This window comes from Nannobrachium achirus (assembly GCF_963921795.1).
Source record: "Nannobrachium achirus genome assembly, chromosome: 7".
NCBI classification, from domain to species: domain Eukaryota; kingdom Metazoa; phylum Chordata; class Actinopteri; order Myctophiformes; family Myctophidae; genus Nannobrachium; species Nannobrachium achirus.
The window spans coordinates 57,782,078-57,806,936 of record NC_137816.1 but is presented as its reverse complement, the minus strand read 5'-3'; the positions used below and the strand labels follow the sequence as shown (position 1 = coordinate 57,806,936).

Below are 24,859 nucleotides of genomic sequence, written 5' to 3'. Positions count from 1 at the left end.
AATGCATTAGCCTGTCTATCTTTCTTTCTCTCCATCTTCTCTATATTCAAGGTTTCATAATGTTTAGATTTGGAAGCCCACACGGGTCAGTCTAATAACTGATTCAACCCACCCAGGCAAGACGTCGGTAATTGTGAGAAGCTAATTTTGGTGAGACTATTACGTTTTGTCTTTCTGTTTCTATTTGTTCTAAAGCAGCCACGAGGGTAAATGCAACATTTTGGGGAATTCAATGTACTACTGTACTGTGTGCATACTTGGAAAATGTGTGTGTGTGTGTGTGTGTGTGTGTGTGTGTGTGTGTGTGTGTGTGTGTGTGTGTGTCTGTGTGTGTGTGTGTGTGTGTGTGTGTGTGTGTGTGTGTGTGCGTGTCCGTCTGCGTGTGCATTTGTGTGTGTGTGTGTGTGTGTGTGTGTATAGATATATATTATATATATATATATATATATATATATATATATATATATATATATATATATATATACAGTATATACACACACACACACACATACATACATATATATAATGCCTGTGTGTGTGCGTTTGACTGTGCGTGTGCGCATGCCGGCGCGAGTACGCACGCGTAGTAACGTGTGGTAACGCGTGCGTGGGAACGTTGTGTGCTAGAGGGAGCGACCGAGACCACCTTCTTGTGTGTGTGCGGTTTTTTAAAATGAGCCGCGCGGCAAAAAATGAACGCCCGCGCGCCTCTTCTCCGTTCGTCACACGTCCGTCTGCACGGCCTTATTGGAGCTACTGTTCCTCCGGCTGATGATGCCTCCGTCCGTCCCGTTGCCCTTGCTGGGGCTCTTGTCCAGCCCGCACAGGGACTCCGTCACGCCCTCCTCCATCTCCATGTACTCGCCCTTGTCGCCCAGCGACGAGCCCGTCGGCGAGCCCTTGAGCCTCCGCAGGAGGAAGTCGGGGAAGTAGGGGCACGTGCCCGGCGGCAGGCCCTGCACCTCCGCCGGCGCCGGTGCGGCCTCCGCGTTGTCCGTCTCGCGGTGGTAGAAGTAGTTGAAGTTGGACACGATGACGGGCACCGGGAGGGCGATGGTGAGCACGCCGGCTATGGCGCAGAGCGAGCCCACGATCTTGCCGCCCACGGTGATGGGCTTCATGTCGCCGTAGCCCACCGTGGTCATGGTGACCACCGCCCACCAGAAGGCGTCCGGGATGCTGGTGAACTGCGACGTGGGCTCGTCGGCCTCGGCGAAGTAGACGGCGCTGGAGAAGAGGATGACGCCGATCACCAGGAAGAAGATGAGCAGCGCCAGCTCCCGCATGGAGGCGCGCAGCGTGTGGCCCAGGATCTGCAGGCCTGCGGGTGGGGAGAGTAGGGACGGGACCATAAGCCATGTTATCGTTTATTGTGATAAAAAAAAAGAAACACTTGCGATAATCGTATCATGATTTGTCGCGATATCGTCCTCCATCATGCAATGGGATCAATTCACCTTTTATTTGCCGAGCTGCATATCCAGTACCACTTAAACCCTTTCTAAATTGGTGAAAGGTACTTATAATATACTTACTTGGTACTATCAAATGTCTTTGCCAAAAAATTACGATAATATCGTAAATCGCGATTTCTTTTGTCACACCAATCGTGATATGACATGATTTCCTATCGTCCCATCCCTAGTGGAGAGGCAGTGGATGCAACAACAACAAGTACTTAGATTTTGTTTTCTTGACATGCTGGTTTTACAAAACATTAACTCGTCCGATGCCTTCTCTTCTGGGTGAAAGAAAATACGACCGTAGCACCAAACCGGAAGTAATCAGATTGCATTTGGACCGGTGGTGCGTTCATGAAGCCTCGGAAATAAGGTAAAAACGAAGAAAAACCCTGGCACTGGCTACAGAAATATCTGCAAATCGCTAGCACTGAATGATTAAACAAGTAACACGCCAACGCGAGTAGCAACCGTCATGTCACGCAGCAATTTCCCCCAACACACACAAAAACACGAACACCTACACAGACACTGTTAGGTTAAACAATTTGTTGCGCTGTGACAGCGGTCTCCAACAGATGGCGCCAGAGCACCACATGAAGAGAGTTTCAGGGTAGCGTGACACAACTGCGTTTCAGGGTAGCGTGACACAACTGCGTTTCAGGGTAGCGTGACACAACTGCTGCAGGTTTCTAGTAAACTTGCTCCCTACGGTTGCAATAATCTTTTAACATGGTCCTTCAAACGTGTAATAAAGGTTTTAACTGAATAATCCACTCCAGTGAGCCATGGCAGGTATTTTTTTCCTCTTTGCGTAGTGAGGCCTTTTGAGTTGCAACGGAAAAATACCTCTTTGCCCGCGGGCGTCGATGTTGAGGGATCACAACACTTCTCTGAGCCTACTTATTCAGAGAAACCCAGAGAAAAAACACTGAAAGTTGAGAGTTAAAAATAAAAGTGGCAGCCATTTCCCGTCCATTTTTTCCATAGAGATTTCTGAAAATATTTATATAAATTATTTTAAGACTAGAATCAAGCTATCCAGGAACCTGGTGAATCGCGACCATAAAACATTATGACTCTGTGTCAAAACATACATTATTTGAATACAAAAAAACACAAATGTTATTATTATATTATATTTATTAATGTGTTAGATATACATTTTGGAGTGGATACATGTGTCCATTGCCTGTCAGATAGTTAGACGTCCGCACGTCTACAATGAAACAAAGTGGACCGTGTAGATGAATCCTACACCACCTCAGAACTTGACGTAAGATCTGAGCCTACCGCACACCAACGCCAAAGTCACAATAAGATGATAAATGGCGACAATTGCGTAAATTTGATAAATGGGGGCCTATGCCTTTAAAGCAGTGGTTCTTAAACCTTTTCATTTCAAGGATCCCGAGTTTAATATGCAATAGCGCCGGTCGACTCCTAGATCGACTATGTCATTATGGACGTCCCTGCCGATCGACTTTAATCGACTTTTATATAAAAAGCATTGTTTAAGCTTTTATTTGGGTTAATAGACGGAGCAAAACGGTTTCCTTACCTTCAGCTGGTAATAACACGAGAAAAAAAAGGATACGATTATGACGTCACCGCTAAACCAGGCCTTCCTGTTTACAATAGCATCTGCTAGCAGTTAGGCTCAATGCAAACCATCCGACCCTTACGCAGCTTCACTAGGTCAGATTTTGATTCGGAAACTTTCTGTGTGGCGTCTGTATATGTTCCGTTGCCCAGACCGATGGTGGTTTTAGACGATCAAGCACGAAGTGAACAGGATTGAGCACAGATGGCGGGCCGCGGATCTCTCTACACTCTCAGAGTTACACCCATGCAGGGTCCATTTGGTTCAATTTGTACACTCTCTGAGTTACAGACCTGTAAGGGTCCATTTGGTTCCTTACTTTCAATAATTAAGCTGAGGACCTGGAACCCCACTTCCCCGGACCCTACTTTGAGAAACTTTTACTTAAGGGACCATTTTTACACATTTTCAACCTATCTTCTTAATTCATTGACTGCTAACATTGTTTTTTGCTTTATGTCGTTCCCTCCCACGCTTTCTGAGAGTTTTTCACTAACCTTTGAAAAATCATCTAATATTCTGCGTCGCTCTGATTTGCTCCGATTTCCTCATAAGATGCGAGTGGGTGTCCTGGTATTGGAAAATAATCCTTGTCCCCACGCTATGATCCACTACAATACTATTGCTACTTTACCATATTATGGTACCGCAATGTGGATATATTCTGTTTAAATCAAGTAAAGGTCCTGTATATGCAACATTTCACTTGAGTAAAGGTTTTGGCATAAAAATAAAGTGGGACTGGGACTACCAAAATTAAAAGTAAAATGTCCCATTATTCTTATTTTCTTTAATAGCCAAAGTATGAAATAGGGCTTAATCTGTTACTATACGTTTTGTAATAATAATTTAAATATACAAAGTATCCTAAGCAAACTAGTAGCCTTAACTAACGCTGTTCAATGTCTCTGTGAAAGTGAAGAAAAAAGAAAATAATAACAAAGAGAAGAACCAAACTAATATCCACGCGGTGATAATGTCTGGCTATGCAAGGCTAAGCCTGTATAAAGATACACATAGCATTTTGTTCATCAATATCAACCAGCAACGACCAGAGGCGTCAATTGGGTATGGCCATTGGCAGCGTCATTGGATTAATCTTTTTGTGCCTTCACGCGTGCAAGACACCAGTCATGTTGCCATACCTTATCAACAGGCATGAATTTATATTAGGAAGTACATTTTATTTTCTTCCCCTTTAGCCAATGTATGGCATCTGCCATACCTAGCCAAACCCAATTACGCCTCTGGTCACGAGACCGTGAAAAAAAAAAGGATACGATTATGACCAGGCCTTCCTGTTTACAATAGCATCTGCTAGCAGTTAGGCTCAATGCAAACCATCCGACCCTTACGCAGCTTCACTAGGTCGGATTTTGATTCGGAAACGTTCTGTGTGGCGTCTGTATACGTTCCGTTGCCCAGACCGATGGTGGTTTTAGACGACCAAGCACGAATTGAACAGGATTGAGCAAAGATGGCGGGCCGCAGATCTCCCATTGTGAGTCAATGGAGTGACGTCACTTTCCCATCCTTTAATCATGGTTTAAAGATGGTTTCTTCTGAAGGTTTTAGTGTTACGATGGCGCACTCTAGTGGTACATTTTATTTTCTTCCCCTTTAGCCAATGTATGGCATCTGCCATACCTAGCCAAACCCAATTACGCCTCTGGTCGTTCCTGGTTGATATTGATGAAAACATTGCTACGTGTATCAGGGGCTTAAGTCTAAAGTAAAGGTTTATCAAAATGTTCTTATAAGTGCAGCAACTTGAGAGTAAAATGTAGCCAAACTGTAGTAGCTTTCCACCAACTGACCTTTGGAGTGTCTGGACAGCTTGAAGATGCGGAACACCCGGACCAGGCGGATTATTCTCAGGATGGCGAAGCTCATGGCGTGCTGCCCGTTGGTGTCGCCCTGGTGCTGCGCCAGGTCCGTGCCCAGCGTGATGAAGTAAGGCAGAATGGACACAATGTCAATGCTGTTCATGATGTTCTTGAAGAAGTCCGTCTTGCTCGGACTGGCGAAGAAGCGCACGATGATCTCGAAGGAGAACCAGATGATGCAGACTGTCTCCACGATGAAGAACGGGTCGTTGAACGGTGTGAAGCCGTGGTCCGGCTCCAGGGAGGAGTTGCCCGTCCTCGGCTGCAGGTACTCCTTCTCGTCCCGGAACTCCGGCAGCGTCTCCAAGCAGAAGATGACTATGACAGAAAGATAGATAGATTTATTTATATGTGTCATGCCCAGCCCACAGCATCTAAATCATTGGTGTACAATATAGAAAACCCTGAAAAGTCATATTGTGTAAATCATATATAGACTCCGTTACTCGGAGTCGGCTCAAGCGGACTTCGCAACGTTCGACACGGCGACTCGCTCTCCTAAGCTCTCTAGGCGGTGCCTCCCATCTAACCAAGAAAAGGTTAACACAAGTAAGACTCCTTAAGGCCGAGAAGCGACCACCAGGTCGCGCTGAAACAACAGAGCTTCTAAATACGGCACATTTAAGAAGCAGGAGTTATTGCGACCGTAGGTCGCACTTTACTATCAAAACCACCACAAAGTGTAAGTAACTCCGTCCGTCCGTCCGTCCGTCCGTCCCTCCGTCTGTCTGTCAGTCTGTCTGTCACACCTCACACGTCACACTTTTTCCCTGCTTATATCTCCGCAACCGTTGCCCCGATCCATGCCAAATTTTGCACACACGTTCCTTGGCTGCCAAACTACAACCTCCAAGGACCCCCGGAGCTCCAGGGACCCCCAGGTCCCTGGGGGACCCCCAGATGTAAAAAATGACCAAATGCGCAAACATGACCAAATGACCACCCCAACGGGGCTGCTCACGGGGAATTCCCGGGGACCACCGACTCCTGGTGCTCCAGAACGGATGCAAAAGTGGTGGCGCCCCCAGTGGAGGACCCCCTACACTGCAGCTCACATAAAATGCCGTAACTCCGGCTAGGAGCGACCGGGACAGCCGGGGCCGGTACCTATTCGTCCGCCTTGCCGGCGCGGAGACCCCACCCCTCATTTCTCACATGGCCCTCTTCTAGCGCCACCATGAGGCTGATTCTTGCAAAACACATTTTTGGACACTGCTCCTACAATTTTCGCCCTAAAATCACGCAAATCGGTACACAGTATGTCTACACTCATCCCATCAACATGAATCTGTCCCATATAGCGCCACCTCCAGGCCGATTTTTAAAAACACATTTTTGGACACTGCTCCTACAGATTTTGCCCTAAAATCACGAAAATCACTACACAGTATGTCTACACTCATGTCATCAACATGGATCAGGAAGATTTTGGCAAAACACATTTTTGCCCTATTTGTGGAGATAAGTGACCTACGGTCGCTTATCTCCCGATTAGGGAGCCTTACTGGTTAATCTATTAATCTGGCAACGTACGCACACAAACACACACACACTGCGCCCCAGTTGTCAGAGCTGCGTTCTGTTAAACAGTGTGTTAAAGCCTGTGAAAGCAATAGACCTTATTCACACTACGGCCATCTTTGATCACATGACCACGTCGGGTATCAAGCAGCCAATTAGAAGTTCAAATCAGCATTTTGGGTAAGGCAAGACCCACCCGTGGAAGCTTCTGATTGGCTGCTTGCCACCCGACGTGGTCATGTGATTAAAGATGGCCGCGGTGTGAATAAGGTCTATAGTCAATCAGCGACGCGCCACAGACCCACGTGAGTGAGTGTTACACCAAATGTGTTACGGAAAGGGAGGGAGGAACTGAAGTCGATAGGTAACGAAATGTTGTGTATTAGCGTGACTCACGGACATGAACGTGACGGACATGAGCTGGACATTTTCATAATGTCTGCTCCCTGACGGTCCTAACAACACACAACATTTTACAACTAAAATGTCCTCATATAATCGACAGCAATCTTTTTTTTTTTTTTCATTTTTTTTTTTCATTTAATTTTGAATTTCTTCCAAGTCACATAACCAGTAAGGCTCCCTAATCGGGAGATAAGCGACCGTAGGTCACTTATCTCCACAAATAGGGCAAAAATGTGTTTTGCCAAAATCTTCCTGATCCATGTTGATGACATACTGTGTAGTGATTTTTGTGATTTTAGGGCAAAATCTGTAGGAGCAGTGTCCAAAAATGTGTTTTTAAAAATCGGCCTGGAGGTGGCGCTATATGGGAGAGATTCATGTTGATGGGATGAGTGTAGACATACTGTGTACCGATTTGTGTGATTTTAGGGCAAAAATTGTAGGAGCAGTGTCCAAAAATGTGTTTTGCAAGAATCGGCCTCATGGTGGCGCTAGAAGAGGGCCATGTGAGAAATGAGGGGTGGGGTCTCCGCGCCGGCAAGGCGGACGAATAGGTACCGGCCCCGGCTGTCCTGGTCGCTCCTAGCCGGAGTTACGGCATTTTATGTGAGCTGCAGTGTAGGGGGTCCTCCACTGGGGGCGCCACCACTTGTGCATGCGTTGTGGAGCAGCAGGAGTTGGTGGTCCCCGGGAATTCCCCGTGAGCAGGCCGGTTGGGGTGGTCATTTGGTCATTTTTGCACATTTTGGATTTTTTTTACATCTGGGGGTCCCCCAGGGACATGGGGGTCCCTGGAGCTCCGGGGGTGTGACAGACAGACGGAGGGAGGGACGGACTGACTTACACTTTGTGCAGGGTTTGATAGTAAATGCGACCTACGGTCGCAATAAACACATTCTATTCTCTTCAAGAGTACCAATGGAATCTACCTGTCCCAGGTACATACCGGTACAGTAGATTCATACAAACTCATATGTATTAACCTACCTGAGAATCTGAGAGTGTACAAATATAACCAAATGGACACTTACAGGTCTGTAACTCTGAGAGTGTACAACTAGAACCAAATGGGCTTCATACTGACGACATCAGGGATCTTGGCCATATATGGAGCGTGACATGAGGTGTGACAAATGTGGTAGCAAAATTCATATAACAATCATTGTGGTATTGATTTATTAAATGTATTAGTAGATGCAATTTAAACCCTCTGCAGGGTTTACATCATCACCTGTTCCTCCCTGACAAACCCCTTACAAACAGACGACTCACACAAATCTATCAACAATATGCCGACTGTGTGTGTGTGTGTGTGTGTGTGTGTGTGTGTGTAACTATAGAATAGAGACCATGTAAGGAGTGACCATCTGTTGTTACCTTTCTGTACATCTCCTGCCTATGTATAAATGTGTGTGGGACATGGGTGTTGGGGGCTGACGGGGGAAGCTCTGGAGGGAGACGCAAGTCTCTCTCTCTCTCTCTCTCTGATGTGATGAGATCTACAATAAAGTATGAAGTCTGATTCCTGACAATGCAGTCCTGCACCTTCCTGATTTGTTTAACTTACTTATAGTAACTTCAAAAACTTCCATTACACATGAGGCGTGACGGACGGACATGATCTGCTACGACAGATTGAGCTTAAACACACACAGCTACCTACCTACCTACTACCAGTAAGACTCCCTAATCGGGAGATAAGCGACCGTAGGTCACTTATCTCCACAAATAGGGCAAAAATTTGTTTTTCCAAAATCTTCCTGATCCATGTTGATGACATGAGTGTAGACATACTGTGTAGTGATTTTCGTGATTTTAGGGCAAAATCTGTAGGAGCAGTGTCTGAACGCAGTACTTGTGCCTGTAAGGGTACATTCTAGCATTCTTGGTGACATCACCATCAACAAGTGCGACCTGACATAAATAACACTGGGCAAACAGATATGCCACCGAACATAGTACTTGTGCACTCTGCTGGTGCAAGTAATGATAACAAAGTTTGGGGTCTGAGAGGCTAAATGTCATCAAATGGTGGTCCATGGCTCAAATGCCTAATAAATAATGGACCTTGATATGAAAAGGGTTGAAAACCACTGCTATAGAGATGACTATGAATGCATATTAAACATTAACATACCTAGAGACATTATAATCATACCTATAAAGATGACTTCGTTTTTTACAACAAGGGTTCATATTTTAGATTGTAATTATAGAAAAGAAAAGATGAGTGTTAAAATCTTTTCATTTACTGCTTTCTGTTTGTTTGTTTTTTTGGGTTTTCTTTTGCGATTTTAATATTGTGATTTCAGTGCATGCAGAAAAGTGGCTAAATATGTATTTTTAAACAATAATGACTATCTAAAATATGAACCCTTGTTGTAAAAAAACAAAGTTGTCCTTTAAATAGAGATGACTACGACTATATATATATATATATATATATATATATATATATATATATATATATATATATATATATATATGTGTATGTATGTATCTATGCATGTATGTATGTATGTATGTATGTATGTATGTATATATATATATATATATATATATATATATATAATACCTTATTAAACATTAACATATCTATGACTATAATATGAAACATCCCTATAGAGATGACTATGACTATAACCAGTAAGACGCCTAAGGGCGAAAAGCACAGGACGGAATTCACACAGGACGGTTGCGAATTCCTGTTAAACTGATACAATATGTCCATATATGGGCATTCCCAGATATGGGTTAATATCGATGGCATAAAAGGGATTCTATTGTATGGCCATTCCCAGATATGGGCTTAATGTTGATGGGCATAAAATGGATTCTATTAGTGTGGTTGCCCTTACGGGGCATCATCTGGGAATCAGATGTAGAGGACAGGGATCTCCATATATGGGCATAAAAGGGATAAGGACGTAATTCATTTGCGAGTGTGACTTGTGGTGTGGCAACCACACTGGTTAAACTGACACAATACATATGGGCATTCCCAGATATGGGCTTAATGTTAATGGCATAAAAGGGATTCTATTAGTGTGGTTCATCATCATCTGGGAATCAGATGTAGAGGTCAGCCCCATATATGGAGATCTAGGTGATGATTCAGTTGTCTCCATGTATGGATATCCAGGGTTTGATCGTTGATGAGGTGATGTCACAAATGTGAAATCACAATATCAACAGCAGCGATAGACATTGAGGTGTTACTCACAGACAAGATACAAGATATGGACAAGATGTGCCAGTTTTCATAGTTAACGGTCGCAATAATGCGTAATTAAACATTGAAATACCTATAGAGATGACTATAATATTAAACATATAGAGAGGACTATACTATAATAATGCATATATCATTAACATACAGAGATGACTATAATACTAGTAAGACGCCTCAGGGCGACATGCGAAAAGGGCGAGGTTGAGCCAATTCTTGGCCATCTGGCCAGTGATGTATATCGGACCAGTTACCCATATATGGAGAGACCCCTGCATGATAGTCAAGAATGTTATGTCAAAACATGCCCATATATGGGCATTACCAAATATGGGCATTCCCATATTTGGGATATTGATGACATTGGGACGCAGGGACATATATGGGCATAAAAAACGTATAAAGCCAAGCAGGGCCTTGGCAAGTTAGGGCCTTCTTTTGGTGCCTGGGGATCTCCATATATGGGCATAAGGGGATACCCTAACAGGGCATCATCTGGGAATGCCCATACTGTATAAGTATGTATATTTATTTTATCCTTTATATATCCATATGGACTTAATATTAACGTTTCCGGGGAAGATAGGGTGTAAATCAGAGTAAAACAGGCTCTTGGGCCAGTTAGGAGGAGGAGGTGGACGGACAAGCTGCAACATTTCTCATGGTATACTGCGACCATCGGTCGCAACAACAATTAAACATAATATAGATGACTACTATAATAATGCATATTACTAACATACAGAGATGACAATATGACTATGACTATAATAAATCATTATTAAACATTAACATACCTATAGAGATAATAATGCATATTAAAATAATGCATACATAACACAGGCATACAGGGATGACTATGACGATAATAATGCATATTAAACATCAACATCTCTAGAGATGACTATGGCTATAATAATGCCTTATTAAACATATAGAGATGACTATGGCTATATAATAATGCCTTATTAAACATAACTATTGAGATGACTGTCTATAACTAGCCATATAATAAAGCATATTAAACATGATCATACCTTTTTTTTAATGTTATTTTTATTAAGCTTGGATATGACTTATTGAACATGGCATGTTTTTCAGTACATAGCATAGGTTTTTATATCCCCCCCCCCCCCACACACACACACACCCTTAATTTACTGGTAAAGAAAGAGAAAATAATAATAATAATAATACATTATACAACATGATCATACCTATTGAGATGACTATAACTAGCCTATATAATAATGATACATTATTAAACATGAACATACCTATTGAGATGACTATAACTAGCCTATATAATAATATAATATTAAACATGAACATACCTATAGAGATGACTATGACCAGCACGGACACCACGGCTATCCCCCTGGCCGGGTGGCTGCTCTCCGGGTACTCGAACAGCAGCCAGATCTGCCGCTTGAACTCGTCCTCCGGCAGCGGCTTCTCCTCCTCCTTCACGAAGCCTTCGTCCTCCCTGAACTTCAGGATGTGCTCCTCGCCCAGCTCGTAGAACTTCACCTCCTCGGAGAAGACGTCGAAGGGCACGTTGGAGGGTCTCTTGAGCCTGCCGCCGGACTGGTAGAAGTAGAGGATGGCGTCGAAGCTCGGCCGGTTCCTGTCGAAGAAGTACTCGTTGCGCAGCGGGTCGAAGTAGCGGATGCGCTTGTCGGGGTCGCCGAGCAGCGTGTCGGGAAACTGCGAGAGGGTCTTGAGCTGCGTCTCGAACCTGAGCCCCGACACGTTGATGACGACGCGCTCGCAGCAGCTGAAGTCGCTGATGTACGCGCTCTCGTAGCCGGAGCGAGGCCGGCGCGTCTCCTCCTCCCGATCCTCCAACATGGTGCTGTGGAGCAGGAGGAACGAGGAGTTGCTGGAGCGGCGCTTGTGGCTTCTCGCTCCGCCGCTGTTCCTCCTCCTCCCCGCCGCCGCCGCCGCCTCCTCCTCCACCACCTCCTGGTCCTCCTCCTCTCCCTCGCATCCTCCTCCTCCTCCTCCTCCTCCTCCTCCTCCCTCCTCCTCGGTCTCCTCTTCCTCCTCGATCATCATGTCGTCCTGGGACCCGAGCAGCGCCAGCTCCGAGTGGCCGCCGCCGAGCGTGCCGCCGCCGCCGCTGCCCGACGAGCGGCCGCGGTGGTGCCGGTGGTGGTGGTGGCTCCGTCTCCAGCCGCCGCCGCCTCCTCCTCCTCCTCCTCCTCCTCCTCCTCCACCTCCTCCTCCTCCTGCTTCTTCTTCTCGCAGCTTTTTCCGCTCTCTGAGAACTTGGTCAGGCTCGAGTGGCGAGCAGGAGGAGGAGGAGGAGGAGGAAGAAGAGTTGGAGGAGTTGGAAGAACTGGAGGAGGAGGGGCGCGAGCCGCCGCTACTGTTGTTGGCATTGGACGACGAAGAGGCGGCGCGAGAAGAGGCTGCTGCTGCTGCTGCCTGATGCTGGTTCTGGTTCTGGTTCTGGTTGTTGAGGAGGTGTCCTCCTCCTCCTCCTCCTCCACCCTCCCCTCCTCCACCTCCTCCACCTGACTGCTGCTGCTGCTGCTGCTGGCGCTCCTTCTCGCACTCCCTCTCCCGCGCGCGCGCCTGGGCGGCGTAGCCGTAGGGCAGGTGGCTGTTGCAGCCGTCCCCCGCGCCCACCATGGCGAACTCCATGTTAAGGTGCTGTTGTTGGTGGTGGTGTGCGTGTGTGAGTGTTGGTGTTCTTCACCTCCCCACCCTCTCCACGGTGCTGGCGCGCGCGTGCGTGTATATGTGTGTGCGTACGCGCGCGCGCAAAGCTAAAAAGGGGCACGCAGCGCGCACACTGGTCCAGGGGGGGCTATGGGTTGTAATCGACAGGTGGCATTTCTTGCTCAGCCATGGGTAGAAAACAACGTGCTATTATTATGATGATGATGATAGCTCCATGCTGGCTTCTCCTCCATGCTCACACGCCATAACGTGCTGGATGTTAATATCCTCTCGCTTATATCCCCATATAGTCTTTATGACACCATCACCGTGAGGAGTGGAATAGCCTCGAACGTAAAATTATGCCATATGGATCCTCAAAGCCTCTGCCGTGACTCTGATGTCAGTCCAACTTGTAGCGTCTCCCGTGTTAATGTTTAGTCACGTATAGATCAATAAGTCGCTTCTTCGTCAAACGGGTCGATGTTTTTTTTTATCCCAGAGCTGTTCTTGCTATGTATGTGCCCATCAGGTGGTTACGATGTCTCCGCCAGGCCGGCGGCTGCTTGCCTTGCAGCCACAAATAAAATGCGTTGCTTTTTCTTTAGTCTCTGATGATGATGATGTGGTGGTGGTGGTCACTCGTGGTTGCCATTTTATGGAGATAGTAATAATAATAATAAAATGACATATTGTGTTTTGTTACGTCTCCGCTGAAGCAGTGTGACTCGGTTCCCTTGACGCCCTCGAGAGCTATAGGAGAGAAAAGGAGGGGAGAGAAAAGAAAAGGACAAGATGAAAAATGAGGCTATATTCAACATTAATGCCCGTTGTTTTGGCGACGGGGTGTAACTATAGCTAGTCCACTACGCATTTACTGTATTATTAACATGAGAATATATGAATAATACAAATGATGGCCTATTATTATTATTATTACCCTTATTATTATTAGTTGTTGTAGTAGTAGCCTAGTAATAGTAGGCAATCTAGATAGTTAGTAGCCTAATATGTCTGTTATTAATACATGATGATCCATGTGAACAGCAGGGTAACAGGAGACGGACGCATGGAAGACGGACACATGATGTGCAGCACGGCTATTACGCACAGCATTCATTGTGTCCAAAATGACCACACACTGACACACATCCTCCTCGTCTACTTACATCTGATCTGAGAGGAGGAGAGCTTCTCCAAAACGAGCTGGAGGAGAGGATGGATGCTGCGGTTCCTCCTCCTGGCTTTGCCCAAAAGATCCTCGTCCTGTTATTTGGGGGAAATCTCAAAATCCCATCGCCGTATCCTACCCAACCACCGAACATATCAACTATACATCCGCGCTGTCTGTGTGTGTGATCTGTATATGTGTGTGTGTGATGCGTGTGTGTGTGTAATGTGTATGTGTGCGTGTGTGTCTCTCCTCTATGGTCTGACGCACTCCTCGAGGATGTGACACTTGTTTTGGGAAGGGGGGGGGGGGGGGGGGGGGGCGTTTGAGTGTCGACGGTTTTTGTCTTGTCTCTCAATTCAACAGGATCCCACCATCACCACACCATCACACCACTTGCGTGTTCCGTTCGTCCCTCCTTTTTTTTACCGCAAAAAGAAAGATGCATCGATATCCCGCATCGATCCTCCTCTAGCTGGCTTGTCATCATCATCCTAAAAAAGAAGCCAGGTGTGCATCGAGCTGCAGCTCCGCCCAGTTTACTAAAAGATGCGGGGATGAATGAAAGTTGGTGACAACAACATGTGAGATATCATCAGCCCTGCACGGTGAGTCTGGCCATCACATCAACACATCTGTCTGCCGCTGCTGGAGCGCTCTCTCTCTCTTTCTCTCTCTGAGAGAGAGAGAGAGAGAGAGAGAGAGAGAGAGAGAGAGCTGGTACCGCAGCGCAAGGCAGTGCTCGATCATCCCCCAGTGGATATAAGCGGCCACTACGCACCCTGTCTGTCTGTCTGTCTGTCTGTCTGTCTGTCTGTCTGTCTGTCTGTCTGTCTGTCTGTCTGTCTGTCTGTCTGTCTGTCTGTCCGTCCGTGTCTGGTGCAGTCCCATACTTTGAGAAAGCAGCATCATTTTGTCCTTCATATAGCTATAATGTCACTAGGATTCAACCGAAGCCAAGATAGACAGTATAGCTGCTGCTCCCCTTGAATGGAAAATGCAGAGCACCTGCTGGCTGCCTGCATTCTGCATATTATACAGCTCTGTAGGCCTACCTGATATTACTATATGTCTATCTATAGGAGTCGTCTGTGTATGCATTTTAATAGCGATACAACTCTACAGCTCTGTTCCTGATAAAACTATATGTCTATCTAATTGTAATCCATCGATGTAGTCCATTGATTCTTGAATCCATTGATTCTCAAGCCTTTTCATATCAATGACCCTCAGTTTGATATTGGCAATGGTAAATGGTGCATTTATATAGCACTTTTATCCAAAGCGCTTTACATAGATTGTGCATTACATTCACCCATTCACGCACACATTCATACACCGGTGGCAGAGGAAACCATGCAAGGCACCAACCTACTCACCGGGAGCAATTAGGGGTTCAGAGTCTTGCCCAAGGACTCTTCGACAGGGGAATCAGGGGGAGCCCGGATTCGAACTGGGAACCCTTCGGGAACCCTTCGTGCTCTAATAACGGTTTCTCTACCCCTGAGCTATGCTGCCCCTGAGCATGGACCCCCCCAATCTGTAAAATCCTCAAAATTAACCATTAAGAGTGTACAAACAGGACACAATGGAGGTTACACGTCTGTACTCTGTAGGGTCCAATTGGTTCCTGACTCATTTTGCAGGGGACCCCCTGGACCCACATTTTGGCCAACTTAAACAACCAACAAGGTCGGTGCATTTTTTTGGTCAAAGTTGATCCCATGCCAAAGCGTCAGCGCTCGCCCGGCAGTCTGCTGTCACCCAGGCGGATGTGTGCACGTGCCCATGTGCACGCGCCCACGCCCTTAGGGCGACTTACTGGTAATAACAGTATCAAATGGGGTACGTATTGCATATCAAACTTGGGGATCCTTAAACTTGTAAAGGTTGAGAATCCATGCCCTATGGCTACACGATATTAGGAAAACATTCTATTGATAATGTTGTTGAATACCTAAATAACAATATGATATGACCCCCTATAAGTACATGAGATATTACAGTATACTTTTAATGTCTATCTGCTGCCGACATCCCAGACTGCATAGCCATATGCATAGCCTATGCAAGCAAACACTGTCTGAATACAAATCATTTTAAAACATTAGCCTATTTCTTGGCCACTAGCATGTATACAGTATAAAATATTACTAACTCTATCCACCAGTAAGACGCCTAAGGGAGAAAAGCCCTAAAGGGCGAGGTCGTGCCATCTGTCTTGGCCATATATGGATATCTGCTAGTGTGGTTCTCCTAACAGGGCATCATCTGGGATACGATCCCTTTATGCCCATATATGGAGATCCCTAACAGAATCCCCTTTATGCCCATATGTGGAGATCCCTGCTCTGAGTATTTGACATCACTGTGATGTCACCTGTGATGTCACAGTGATGTGTCAGGGGAGCACAGTGTCAGGTGTTACCCGTCAGGACGACCGGACGACAGACACGGAAAGTGTGGCGGTTCTGATAGTAAACCGCGACCTGCGGTCGCAATCACACCAAGCATATAAGCAAGTTGTGAGCTTGCAAATCGTCTATTTTCAAATAGCCAAAGTTTAAATACGGCTGAAGTGATTAATGTATGTTTTGTAATAATAATCCAAATCTACAAAGTAACTCTAAAGTTTGTATCTTTTTTCTTAAAAAAAAAGAAAAAAAGAAAAAGTAAAAAGTACAATATTGGATTAGATCTGATATGTATTGGAGTAAAAGTAAAACATATACAAAAATGGAAGTACCTCAGAATTGTACAGTACCTCCTACAGTCTATGCACTGTACATGAGTAAAATGTTATACTATGTAGTTACTTTCCACCACTGCATGCTGCACACAGACCTCTCCTCCCTCCCATTGCTTAGCATTTTCTGCAGCAGCAAACTCCTTCTCAGCACCAGGGGGAGTTGTAAGGTCAGGAACGGAGTACAGTAATAAGGAGTGATGGAGTGTGCCAGGGACACAATGGGCACAGCTTGGCAGCATATAGTCACAGTGTGCTGAGATTCCCCTTTTTGTTTTACAGAGGTGAACATAAATTCAATTCAATTTTCACCTCCATTTTATGGTAATGATGACAAATCACGACAAAATTAATTTGGAGGAGGCGTGCTTGGCGACAGCGTGGCGACAAAACACTTTAACGGGGAGACACCTGTAGCGCTTCAACCAGATCAGATCTGGCCTAGAATATCACCTGATTTCAACCAACATAAATCCTGCCCACGAAAACGGACGTCCTGGATTAATCAGAGAGGGTCCGATCGAGGCCAGATAAATATCATAACTAGTAGTCAGATATGTCTCAGAATATAACCTTACATGCTCATATTTCAAACTAACATTACAAACAATAACAATAATCCTATAGTCCATATGACGTCCTGGTAATGACGTCAAGATCATCTCCATATGGGCTTTTGGCTTGCAGGGTGTTGTTGGAGTGAGAGAGAGAGAGAGAGAGAGAAAGAGAGAGAGAGAGAGAGAGAGAGAGAAAGAGAGAGAGAGAGAGAGAGAGAGAGAGAGAGAGAGAGATGAGACACAAATATGAACACTGAAGGCCTGTCCATAATCTCTCCGAAACAGAACTTTTCGTCGGAAAGGTCCGGTTCAACTTCAAAATGACGTCACTCGGAACTTCTGAAACGCATTGCCCCGAATTAGAGTTCTCTCCGACGAAAGGTTTGTGTTTCGGAGAGAGTATGTACTAGCCTTTACCCCGAATTAGAGTTCGGAAAGCTGCACTTCGGGAAGTCGGAACTCTCCGATGAAAGGTTTGGTTTCGGTGAGCGTATGGACTGGCCTTTATAATCAAAACAATAGTAACACTTATAATAACAACAACAACAACAACGATGTCAACTGTAATAACAATCCACTGCAGCACACCCCCTGTATTCCATGGAAACCTTCCATCCACAGCCAGAGGATCACACATCTAAAGATAATGAATTGGCCCAGGGGTTTCCTTCCTTGAGTCTTAATCTGTCTCTGCATACCATGGAGAGGGAGAGGAGAAGGGAGGACAAGCTATACTTACAGAGAGAGAGAGAGAGAGAGAGAAGAGGAGAGGAGAGGAGAGGAGAGGAGAGGAGAGGAGAGGAGAGGAGAGGAGAGGACCTGGGTGAGCCATGGGAAGTCCCACTGCAATGTTAGCAGCATACATAGCTATAAGGGCTATAGTCCCAGACAAGTGTAGGTAGGCCAGTCTAAAACGCAGAGAGAGGTGTGTCTACCTCATGGACCAAAACGTGAGGAAGGTTCTTCATCTTCATTATCAGTAGTCTTCCTCAATCATGCACATTACAAGATGATGGCGACATGTCTGTCTACTCACTCTGTGTCTCAGAGGTGGGTTTATGGACGGTTCAGAAACCAATGACACAATCGATGGAGATTCCAAGTTCATAGAAACCACGGCCCTATGTCTTCCTGAAAGTTAGTGTCAGGCACGTGCACACATAGATATCAAAGGGGGCTTGAGCCTCTGCCCCTTTATCCCTCTGTAAAAAGTACCCTCTCCAGACCATGAATGGCAGCATTCAAGAGAATTGCCTTATCCAAACTCTCCTGAACTTGAACGCAGGGTCTTATGTTGAAAGAATTGCATGCCATACGCCACACCTCTAGTAATGAATTGATTATGCTTGGTTCAGTGTGTTATCAAGCACAGAAAATTGCTGACCTCCAAGCTCCAAGGTCTGCTATTTTAGATTAAGACCTGGAACACATTATTACACATACTTTAACCCAGGGGTGGGCAACCTTAGGCACGGGTGTCAACATTGGCACAGGGGAAGGTGTTCATCGGCACACTGGCAGAAGTGTGAGAGAGAGGACTTTTATTTTCAAAACAAATCTTTTTTTTTTAAACGTGGTCAATTAAATGAAGTTAGCTCATTTATCGCAAATTACATCTTGCACAAAATTCGACATTCATTAAAACTCTGAACTCTGACTGGGGAAGGAGTCGGGGAGATAGGTGGGCTATTGCTCTGGGTCTAAAATCTGCTATTTTCGCAAGGCTATTTTTGACCTGATTCTATAAATGTCTTCTAAATCCTTCTAAAGGCATTGAAAAACGCATGTTTCTATGTCAGTGGTGCTCAAACATTTTCATGTCAACCCCCATCTCAAAATATTATGTCAGGAAGAAGCATATATTTTGAGTTACAAATTTTCGCCTTAAAAAAAGATATATTCAAAGATTTAAAAAAAAAATTATGACAATTTGTGCACAATTTTTCAAAAAAATTGCAGATCTACAAGCTCGCAGCGCAGCACTGTGAGCTTGTAGATCTGTTATTTTTTAATAGTTAAAGCATAAAATAACGGTTAAAGGGGTTAAAGTCCCAATTCACCCTTTGTCAAGTCCCGCCCGTTGTCCCGCTCCTCTTCACACCCATTGGTTGCTGTGTCTTGGTGGGACATTTGGTGGGACACTCCATCCACTGCCATTGTAATTCAGTTGCTTCGTATTGTTATTCTGTGTGTTCAATGGACGAGTACCGGGAGCTCCGCCCCCACCTTTCCCTCCACGTTACTGCTTTGAAGTCCGACATTCCTCACTCAGTCATTCAACAACACTGTCAGCACGATGGAGGAGAATGTCACACACAGACACACTGCATGTCGCGTTTTGGACCCAGAGCCTCGAAATCTCTTCCAAATCCTTCAACAAGACCTGGCATGAAATTAGAAAAATATGTAGGCCTATTAAAACAAAGCAGCAGAGAATACAGAAGTTCTCTGCTGGATTCAGAGCCGTTTTACACTGACTCGGAAAGATTTAAATATGAATACACTGTATTGGCTAAATGGCTCATGACTATAACATCAACACCTTATTTGTTATGTTAAATAGCTACTGATTATCCCCCTTGGGATAATAAAGATATCTCTCTATCTATATATCTATTAAGTGGCCTGCCTAACATAAACCATAAGCATACTACCATCATCATTATCAGCACAGACTTTATTTGTTTAGATCGATTCATGCCATTATAATGATTAGTGTTATTGACCTGGGCGGAATATGAGTTACTTTCATCAAGTCATATGAACTGAGAAAATATGTGTAGGCTACTCATTTATACCAACACAAACATTCTATGTGTTTATATGAAGAAGCACCAAGGAATAGGCTACTTCATCTGATATAAAGCAACTTATCACTGACTGGACTGGACAGTTGTGTACATAAGGTAAGAAAGACAACAAATAAATATAATAAATATACCTACCAGTGAATTTGATGCGGCGTGTTAATGTATTTATTTGATCTGTGATGATGGTGTTTAAACAGCCTATAGCGACGAATGAGGTAGGCAGTATCCTACTCTGTCTATTTCCCTTATTTCACAACAACCAGAATAAACTGCATCAAATGTAGGCTAGGCCTACATGTTTCTTATCATGTCGATTGCTTATAAATGATATCTCTGGCGTTAAAACGTCTCGATTCCGAAAAGTTTTAGCCGCAGCGAGTCGCAAATACAGCCAAGGGTGTCGTCGCACCAAATTCTGGGCCCTGGGTACAAGGATTCACTGCGGGCCCACATGAATGTTCTTCATCTGGGGATTTCAAAAATAGCAGATATACAAGCTCGCAGCGCGGCACTCTCGAGTTTATATAATCTGCTATTTTTCAATAGCTAACGTATAAAATAATTAAGGCCCTTCCACCTTGGGCCTTAGTAACTCAGTCCCTCTCCCCCCTCTTGTGACGCACCTGCACGCATCCTGTTGCATGTCAGAAAAAATACACTTCGCGTTGTTCATTCATCATTAGGCTACTTTATCAGCAGCTATTTTACATAACAAATAAGGTGTTGTAGTCATGGTCAATGGCCTTTTAGCCAACACAGTGTATTCATATTTAAATCGGCTTTTTTATATAAAAAACGGCGATCTGTGGTCCAACAGACAGGGGCTTCCTCCCTTTTTTTCCCCAAATATTCCTCTGCGGTTTTGTTCCATAGTTTTGTTCCATTAGCCGTGTAGGCTACTACACCTTCCTCCAGCGCATGCCAGGAAGAGATTTCGAAGCTCTGGGTCCAACACTGAATTAGTATTTAATGTGTAAAATGTGTGTACAATCCGCCGTATTTCCCATTGAAGTGAATGAAGCCAATAGCGGCGCGCTGTGATAGTGGCGGAGGCAGCTTTTGGAGGGGGCGGAGCCGGTACTCGTCCATTCTCATTTCAAACTTGGTTTCAGTGAAATGGAGCTGCTCAGTGGCAGTATAGTGACTCGGCATGTTTTTAAATGTTTTTATTTCTCCAAAAGTTAGGTTTTAGCAAATTCAACGTAAAAAAGGCTGAACCAGGGCGGGACAAGGCAGATAGAGCCTGCTGGTTGGTCAGTCAGGGACCAACCAGAAGGCTAACAAAGGGTGAATTATAAGCCCAAAAAGTGAGTTGAAAATGGGTGAAGTGTTCCTTTAAAGGCTCTACTCATAGTCATTCTAGGAAGCACACACTGGGACCACTAAATCACTAAACACCACTTTTATTGTAAGAGAATCAGCTCATCACAAACTACCGAAGCAGTTCAAAATACACTTATTGCTTTGTTTTGGGCACCGCTTGTATTTAGGTCTCAAGTGGCTACAGCCATCATCTATTGCAAGCGATAAAACGTTGACATAAAGGCTGTTTCTGAAACCATATTGTCGTTGTCGGGTGGAAACCTTGTATGTCCAAAACCGTTTGTTTTGTATTTATCATTTTTTAAATTGATTTAAACTAGTGAAAACAGCAGATCTACAAGCACACAACGCCTCGCGGTGCGAGGCGTTGTGTGCTTGTAGCATGTTCTAGATCGGCTGTTTTCACTACTTTTGTGTGATGGCCTTGAATGATGAAGCAGTGCTTTACTGCAAATTTGAAACTTGAAGATACAAGGTTTCTGCCCGACAGTGACGATAATGTATTTCCTCTTCTGAGATTAAGTTGACATTTTTTCAAGAGACAGAAAAGGAAAATCAAATAAAATGTCAAATCCGACAGGTGCCAGACTTAATGGTCATTATAACTATGTCTAGCCCTATAACCTCACACTAACCTAATAGTCATTATAACTAACCCTAAGGGCCAAATGCCAATGCACCTTTAGAGCCGAGTCTATTTCGGTTCGGTTCGGGGAGTCTCAGCAGCACCGAACAGCCAAATTAAGGACGGTACCCGAACCTCTGAATGATGTCATATTGTAGTTAAGACAGAGCCGAACCGAAATAAATTTGTCTCTGGATTATGCATCGGCCCTAACCCTAAGGGCCGATGCATACAACCCAAACCGAACAGAAATAAATTAGGCTCTAAAAGTGGAGTATGAATCGGCCCTCACCCTAACCTCACAGCTCACACTGACCTAATGGTCGGAATAATGGGATGTCGGAAATTATGAGCACACCCCTCTTTGCACATGTATATTGTAAACCTGATTGATTGGATTGATACTGGCACAGCATGTTGGCACGTTGAGGCATTTGCACAGTGTAATTGGCACAGTTGTACTTTGCACAGTAAAAGAAATGCACAGTCAATATTTCATTGTTTATTGAACACATTTTAACGGAAACATGTTGAGGTGTTTCCTGCCAAGCGGAGCTGGCCACTCAGCCAACTAGTTGCACCTGTGGAGACAGAAATGTTTGTTGGTAATCATGATGGACAGGTGCAATAATGTGTAATATGTTTTGAGAGCAACAGAGACTATAGTAAGTGCAATAAGTAGCCCATGAGACGTGTAATATAAGTCATGTTAAGTGATGACTGAATGCTAGTAGGGGCACGGTGGCGCAGTCGTAGCGCTCTGCCTCCTCACAGCTATAGGTCCTGGGTTCGATTCCTGCTGTGGACACTGTGGGCGCTGGGGAGCGTGTTCTCTCCTCCGCGTCATCAGTGCCCATACCCTATAGGTAAGTTTGGCTAAAGGGCCTAACTGTGTGGAGTCGGCATGTTCTCCCCGTGTCTCCTAGGGTAGGTACCCTCACTTATGGAGGGGAAAGGAACTGGTTGGAATAACATGTTCCTTCCATGCACTACTTCCAAATGGGGAACCCCCCCCCCGTCAGGTGAAAAGAAGCGGCTTGGACTGCTCATGCATAGAAGGAAGCATGAGGTCAGTCCGTCGCTCTCACCAGGTTGGCAGAGGGAGTGTAGCACCCAGGATTACATTTGACTAAGGGTCTTCAACAGGGGGTCCTCAGAGTTACTACAGGGAGTCCTCCAAATCTTTGTATGATAGAAACTTTTTTTCTCATTTTTACAGTATACTGTATTAACCACTTGAACCCTAGCGTCCATATTCTGAGAACTTTAGCCAAACATAGATGATCTACAAGCTCTTGTGGATTGGCTATTTTTGGCAAAGAGGTTTGGTGTTGAGGGGAAAAAGAGCAGACTAAGTACAGAGTGAAGGTCAAGTTTATTAAGTATTGACGGTTCAAGTGGTTAAATATCTGAAAATCCAAAACACACTGATGATTGTGCTGTCAAACAATGAAACTATATGGAATCTATGGAAAGGTTGTGGCGGTCCCGCTTCCCTGCGATGCGACACATTGTGAGCTTGTAAATCTTCTATTTTCAAAAGATTTTCATACATAGGTTTTACATTTGAAAACTTGTGAAATGGGACATTCTGCATAATTAATTTGTTACTTTAAGTAGGCCTACATTTTGATACCAATACTTTTGTACTTTTACTCAAGTACATTTTGAATTCCAGACTTTTACTTGATATCAATACATTGCCGTATTGATATTTTTGCTTAAGTAAACAATGTGAGTACTGAGTACTTATTCCACCACTGGTTTTAGTAGTGTGAAGAATCATTACTTAACCACCGGTAGTTCAATGAGATGTGTAATATGATTACACACTTATCTAGATCTAGAATACACCCCTGGGAACGGTCCGCTCCAGGCTTATGGGCTCAGCTGAGCATGAAGGGTTGCCAGTTGACTGCATGGAGACTGTGTTGTTGTGGGTGGAAGGCTCATGTGCTTTTTGAGCTGCTCCTACACCTGGCTTTGTCTGTCCCACACTAGGCAGCACATTGGGACTCTCAATGAAATGAACTCATAAAAAGCACCACTCATTTCACACTGGGACTCGGTGCGACTTTTGTCATGTTTTTATATGTTGGTGAATAAATACACCGTTAGTAGGGTCACAGCCTGAGGTTCTGTGACCATCCTTCTGGAAGGATGGTCACAGAACCTCAGGCTGTGACCCGACTACGTGGTCGCTGTACTGGCTCCTTCTCACAGAGAGAGAGACCGACAGATACTGAAACAGACAGACAGACAGTTAGATCATAGACAGACAGATTAAAGTCACAGTGGATGTCTTACCACCAAATCAAGCTAGATGCAAAAGAGACTTCATACTTACATCTCCTGGACAGTCCACTGATCTTCACGACACACAATCATTTCCAGGGTGACCATGAATGAAAAGACCATTGAAATCTCTCCTGTTTTAACGATGCCAGACTGTGTTCAGCAATCATCATTAATTCTAAGCGGAATGGTCAACAATACCAATTGATTTATTCTCACTCTATTTACTTGACCGTTTACGCTGTCGTTAAACTATGGGGTTCATGCCACTTACTTTGATTTAGCACTTGACCACTTGTCTTAGAGCCTATACTTAGTTGACCATGAAGCCCCCAGAGCTCGCTCTACACTAAATGTCTTCCGTGAATATAGCCGATCTACAAGCTCACGGCGTGTTGCCGTGCGTAATCTTAGGAGCTTGTAGACTGGCTTTTTTGCAGTGGTTTGAATATAGAGTGTCTGCTTGAGCCATAACTTGACAAGGCAAGGGAACAAGATAGCCAGCCCATCTGAAGTTTTTTTTTTATTTGCATTTGCAGAGTGCTTTGCAATCCGCAAAAT

At 44.7% G+C, this 24,859-nt stretch overlaps 1 protein-coding gene across 1 annotated transcript; it reads right to left on the bottom strand.

Moving 5' to 3' along the window:
• Nucleotides 1–722: 722 nt before the first annotated feature.
• kcna4 (potassium voltage-gated channel, shaker-related subfamily, member 4) lies at nt 723–12,753 on the bottom strand (the record flags this gene model as incomplete). The annotated part of the gene is given in 7 exon segments (XM_080730346.1): nt 723–1,313; nt 4,873–5,267; nt 11,439–11,994; nt 11,996–12,088; nt 12,090–12,125; nt 12,127–12,226; nt 12,353–12,753. Coding segments are annotated over 7 exon segments (2,172 nt in total).
• Nucleotides 12,754–24,859: the final 12,106 nt, after the last annotated feature.